The sequence below is a fragment of the Dendrobates tinctorius genome, unplaced genomic scaffold, assembly GCF_039654945.1.
Source record: "Dendrobates tinctorius isolate UK_male_01 unplaced genomic scaffold, ASM3965494v1 ptg000004l, whole genome shotgun sequence".
Taxonomy (NCBI): domain Eukaryota; kingdom Metazoa; phylum Chordata; class Amphibia; order Anura; family Dendrobatidae; genus Dendrobates; species Dendrobates tinctorius.
Window position 1 is genome coordinate 10,240,456 of NW_027361672.1, and position 6,328 is coordinate 10,246,783.

The 6,328-nt window shown below is 39.4% G+C and overlaps 1 protein-coding gene across 1 annotated transcript in view; it reads left to right on the forward strand.

Moving 5' to 3' along the window:
- Window positions 1-5,056, forward strand: part of NRSN1 (neurensin 1) — a 28,364-nt gene extending 23,308 nt beyond the window's left edge. The window contains exon 3 of the mRNA XM_073566120.1: window positions 4,611-5,056. Within this exon, the coding sequence (XP_073422221.1) occupies window positions 4,611-5,009 (399 nt within the window). The 3' untranslated portion in view covers window positions 5,010-5,056. The remainder of the gene's footprint in view (window positions 1-4,610) is intronic.
- Window positions 5,057-6,328: the final 1,272 nt, after the last annotated feature.

A 6,328-nucleotide genomic window follows, 5' to 3' on the forward strand; every position in this document is an offset into this window, starting at 1 on the left:
TAATCAACTATTATGACATCATAATGAGCGGCGGGGCTTGCAATCTATGATGACATCAGCATCGCCATGGCAACCATTATGACATCATAATGAGGGGCGGGGCTTGATACACACACTTTTTCCCCATTATGTAGATAGGGGCAAAATTGTTTGGTGAATTGGAACGCGGGGGGTTAAAATTTCACCTCACAACATAGCCTAGGACGCTCTCGGAGTCCAGACGTGTGACTGTGCCAAATTTTGTGGCTGTAGCTGCGACGATGCAGATGCCAATCCCGGACATACACACATACATACACACACTTGAGCTTTATATATTAGATATTATATTATTATGATAATAAAGACAAGGATTTGGATTTCAGTTAAACTTAGCTAAATGTTCATTGTGTGTAATTCATGAATGCTGGTTTGCCAATGTCCAACCTCTGACTCTCCTACAGTGTACATTTTATGGCATGATCAGCTATGAAAGTCAAACATCAGAATAATGTTTGTTTGAGGCTAAATACCCTTTCTGTTAATGGACTTGGACATCTGAATCTGATATCTGACCTTGACAACTGACTCTAATATGTGAGTTTGACAACTGACTTATACGTGACTTTGATATCTGGCTTTTGCATGTGACTTTGACAACTGACTCTGATGTGACTGACAATCTGACCTCTATAATATGTAACTTTAACATGTGACTTTGAGATCTTCACATGTGACTTTGACATTTGACTTTGATATCTGACTTTGACACCTGACTTTCCTATGTAACTTTGACATCTGACTTTGATATGTAACTTTGACATGTGACTTTGACATGTGATGTTGACGACTGACCTTGACAACTGACTCTAATGTGACTTTGACATCTGACTTTGATATGTAACTTTGATGTGATTTTCACACGTGATACCTGACTTTGATATGTAACTTTGACATCTGACTCTGATATGTGACTTTGACATGTGACTGACAACTGACTTTGACAATTTACTCTGACATCTTACATTGATATCTGACTAATAAAAAGAAAAATGTTCACTGTCAGGTAACGGGGCTTCAACCCAAAATTCTATGTCTAACAGCCAGTCTACTTATCATTGAGCTATCCAATCCATGAAAGAAACATAGGCATTCTATTTAGTTATGTGCTTTCCAGTTAAAACATGAGTCTGAAACTGATTGGGAAGTTAGCACAGACCTCCTCCAAGCCAAATTCAAATGATGTTTGACTCTGATATCTGACATTCTTCACACATCAGAATGAAAATCACAAGGACTTTGAGACACCCTGAGTATTTGCATGGATGTTATAAGCCAAGAAAATCAGCCAACAGCACTGGAGTTTATGGCACAATGGTAAAGCCCCTGCCTCATGGACTGGAGCTTATGAGTTTGAATCCCAGAAGAAGAAAAATTAAACTGCTTTTTAGAATCATGCTAACTAGCACACAAACTCCAGTCATGTTTGAGTTTGATATCTCAATTTCTTCACACATCAGAATGAAAATCACAATGACTTTTAGACACTCAGTATTTCAGTGCCCCCTGATGATGACTCACTGGAGTTTCCCAATATGCACTGCAATTCTCAATCGAAGCATCAAAGAAGGAAAGAAGGAGTAGTTAAAATAAATAAAGCAATAAAGACTTTTTTAATGAAAGTATATTCACTGATTATGTGATATTATGTGGTTTCCAAGTTTGCTCTGGAAATCAATTACCAAATAGAATGCCCATATTTCTTCGACTGAGTGGATAGCTCAGTGATAAGTGTACTAACATCTAGAATTTTGTGCTCAAGTTCCAGTAGCCAATTTTTTTTTCTAACTCCGATATCAATGGAAGATGTCAGAGTCAAACTCTGATGTAAGGGTCAGATGTCAGAGCCAGATATCAAAGTCAGAAGTCAAAGTCACATATCAAAATCAGATGTCAAAGTTACATATCAGAGTCAGATGTAAAAGTCAGTTGTCAAAGTCAGATGTCAAAGTCGTATATCAGATTTCAAAATCAGATATCAGATTCAGATGGCAAAGTCAGTTATCAGACAGGGTATTTAGCCTCAATCTGACATTATTCTGATGTTTGACTTTGATATCTGATCATGTCCTAAAATGGACACTGTTCTCTCCAGCTGCTGTGAAACTACAACTCCCAGTGCCCCTTGACAGATGAGAGCTGCATTTTCACTGTTAAAGGCTTTTGCCCCTGTGATAATTGTGGTAATTGCTACATGTTTAAAATATACTGATGAACCACTTGCAAGATGCTTCAGTATGAAAAAAGGATAAAAAAATACTTCCCTGGAAGATTATGAACCAATTCTACATTTCATTATATTTTTCCTGATTCAAAAATCATCATAAAACCATAAGGGGTTTGTCCAGGATTATGTAAAGTGGGATCACTTTGAAATGAACAACCAATTTAATAAATGCAGAATCATGCATGCCTTTAATACAAAACAACTACAAGAGATTCAAGCAATATATTAAAGGGGATGGCCACGTTAGGGGACTTTTTTTTACTTTTACTTAAAGGGATGGTCCGGAACGAAAAATTATTTTAATCATTAAAGCCTATTTAATATCATAATCTAATCTATTTTATAATATACTTTAATTAAAAAAGTCTCTACCATTACTTCACTACACTAACTGCTTTTCTTATTATTACTACTTCCTCTTTCATGACCCTTCAATTGAGAATCCTAGTGCATGCTGGAAAACCCAAGTGACTTATTATCAGCGGACAGAGGCTATAGTCTCTACCACAGCCTCTGCCTCCTCCATGAAATGAAGCAACATCAATGACGTCTGTTTTAGGGGCTGGGCTAGTCCCTGCTCTACTGGTTTCACTAGTTTTCCTACACGCCAGGTATCCAAAATACATTCATATAAGTAAAAAAAACTGTCCACAAAGTTGGCCAACCCCTTTAACATGTGTACTATATATGTGCATTATTTATTTGTGCAGTAGGATATTATAATCTACATGCACTGTGCAATTCCAGGACTTAAATGGGTCTTCCACTTTTAGAAAACTGGACCCCAACCAAGCAGAGAGTAATGAAAAAGCGGAGACAGTACTCATCCTCCTTCAGTGGGTTTAGACACCACAAGCCACTGAACTGTGATTGGCTGCAGCTGTTATGTGAGCTGACAATGTGACGTCACTGCTGCAGCCATTACACAGAAACTAGTGTGGTACCTGACCGTGAAAAGATGGGTATTCTCTGTATTTGTATTTTTGATTACTATCTAACCGGTTATGGCCTACTTTTGTAAAAGTGGAAAAGTCTTTTAACCTCCTCACGATGTATAGGTACGTCCTAGGTCGTGTCCCGGCATTCGATGCGGGCTTCGGCGCTGAGCCCGCATCTTTCCCGGGACATGACAACTGAGCTGATTAGCTGTTACATGCCCCTAACGGCTGCGGGTGGAATCGCCTGGTGCCAATGGGTTTGCATGACAACTGGAAGTCTGAAGAAGCCCTATGTGCATGTCATTGCAGATGACATAGAAGATAATGATCATGATTTTTGCTACACATAGCAGGGTTGAACCCCTGCTATGTGTAGCACAAGCAATCAGAAGATAGCAGCTTCAGGTCTCCTAAGGGGACTATTGACGCAAGTAAAAAGTAGAAAAAAATAGTTTTTAAAGATATTAAATTAAAAAAAAAAAAGTTTAAATTACCTCCAATTCAACCCATTCAAAATAAAACAAAGCAAATCAAAAATTGACATTTGGTATCGCTGTGTTCAGAAACACCCAAAGAATTTAATCAGAAAGTAAATTAATAAGAAAAAAATCAAAACGCCACATTTACGGGTTTTTTTGGCCGCTGCAACATTGCAATAAAATGCAATAACGAGCAATCAAAACTTCGTATCCACACCCAAATAGTATGAATAAAAGCATCAGCTCGTCAGGAAATAATTAGCCCTCACTTAGCCTAAAATCCCCAAAAATGGAGGCACTACAGGTCTTGGAAAATGGTGCCTTTTTTTTTCTTTTACAAACATTGGAATTTTTTTTCACCAATTAAACAAAAAAGAACCTATACATGTTTGGTAACGGCAAACTCCTAATGACCTGGAGAATCATAACAGCAGGTCAGTATTAGCATTTAGTGAACATGATAAAAAAAAAAAAACATTGTGGAATTGCACTCTTTTTGCAATTTCACCACAATTGGAATTTTTTTTTTTCCTTTTTTCCAGTACACTATATGGTTAAATCAATGGTACCGTTCAAAATTACAACTCGTCCCACAAAAAACAAGCCCTCACATGGCCATATTGATGGAAAAATAAGTTATGGCTCTGGGAAGAAGGGCAAAAAAAAAAATACAAAAATGGAAAATCCTAAGGTCGTGATGGGATTAAACTGTATCTTTATATATCCATGGTCATATTTACCCTCATATTTACTTACATACTGTTTGTGTAAAGTATTTTAACTGGTGATAACATTGCATCATTTAAAAAGACACATTACTGAGTATCACAGGGCACAATATACTGTATATATTGTATATCCAAAGAACTACGTGCTCTGTTGTAAATACTCGTCCTGGCTAACTATCCTTTAATACTTTCCTTGCAGGTCGGACTCATATCAGGCATTGTCCTTATGCTGACTGGTATAACGGTTCTTGCAGTTGGGTTTCTGGTGTCACCAAAAGTCGAAGCCTTTGGAGAAGATGATTTTGTTGTGGTGGATAGCCATGCTGTCCAATTCAATGGAGCCCTTGATATCTGTAAATTGGCAGGCGCTATCATGTTTTGCATTGGGGGAACTACATTAGCAGCATGTCTTTTAATGTCTGCTTTTGCTAAAAGTTACTCCAAAGAAGAGAGGTACCTTCAGCAGAAATTTAAAGAGAGAATAGCAGACCTTAAGGCTCATGTGCACCCCGTGACAAAGGCCCCGGCTCCCGGAGAATCAAAGATACCTGTCACTCTATCCAAGGTTCAAAATGTGCAACCTTCATCTGAAACCTGACATTTACCCACCATTGTACTCGTAATTAAATTGAAAAGGTCATCTTTTGTGAGTGTTTCAGTACAGTCTTTTGCAGTACAGTCCAACTGTACGTGGCTGAAATAAATGAATAGGCCAAATAACAGCAAAATGTGAAAAGATCCTGAATTTCTGTGTTATTGTTGGGAAGCTTCATTCAACACTGAATTCAACACTGCTTTTAGCATTCAGTGTATCCCATCAATAGTCCCCAATGGTGTCGGCAAAATATTGTTTCTGTTTTGCTGTTATTTTCACACTCACTCATGATCTAAAATCTTAAACTAGATTAATCGGACCCTGCTCCAACAGCTACATCAGTATCCCATGGGTGTCGGATGAGAGCCCTGCGAATCACCTCCTAACTCCTGGAATCCCCACACCTCTTAAGATTTGTAGGCCCAGCGTGACATCATTGTTGTGGAAACTAACATCATGCCATGTCTACTAATCAGAAGTGTAGCCGGGGGGTGGCAGCAAATAAGAGGTGGTTTGCAGGGCTCCTGTCCGGCGGCCACACACTACAAATCATGCCATGCCTACTAATCAGGTGAGTAGCTGGGAGGTACTGACAGGAGGTAGTTGGCAGGTCTCCTATCCGACAGCCACACACTATACATCATGCCATTCCTACTAATCAGAAGCGTAGCCGGGGTGCCAGCAAATAGGAGGTGGTTTTCAGGTCTCCTGTCCGGCGGCCACACACTACAAATCATGCCATGCCTACTAATCAGAAGAGTAGCTGGGAGGTATCGACAGATAGGAGGTAGTTTGCAGGTCTCCTATCCGACAGCCACACACTATACATCATGCTATTCCTACTAATCAAAAGAGTATCCGGGGGTGCCGATAGATTGGAGGTGGCTTGCAGGTCTCCTGTTCGGCGGCCACACACTAGACATCACGCCATGCCTACTAATCAGAATAGTAGCCAGGGGGTGCCAACAGATAGGTGGTAGTTTGCAGATCTATCTGGCAGCCACACCCTATACATCATGCCATTCCTACTAATCAGAAGAGTAGCCAGGGGTGCCGGTAGATTGGAGGTGGATTGCAGGTCTCCTGTTTGGCGGCCACACACAACTGACCAGGGTCCTTCAAATTGATTTGCTCATTTCTAATAATAACAAGATAAAATTGACAACTTCAGGTGTGCAAGAGAAGGGACTGATCTTGTAGGATGATCATGATGTTAGAGGGTGAAGCCATCTATTAATTATTGACAAAAGCTAAAGGTGTTTCCCAAGTTTTGCAGAAAGATGACTGGAGTCACATAGAGACTTTTTAGATGATTTTTTTAA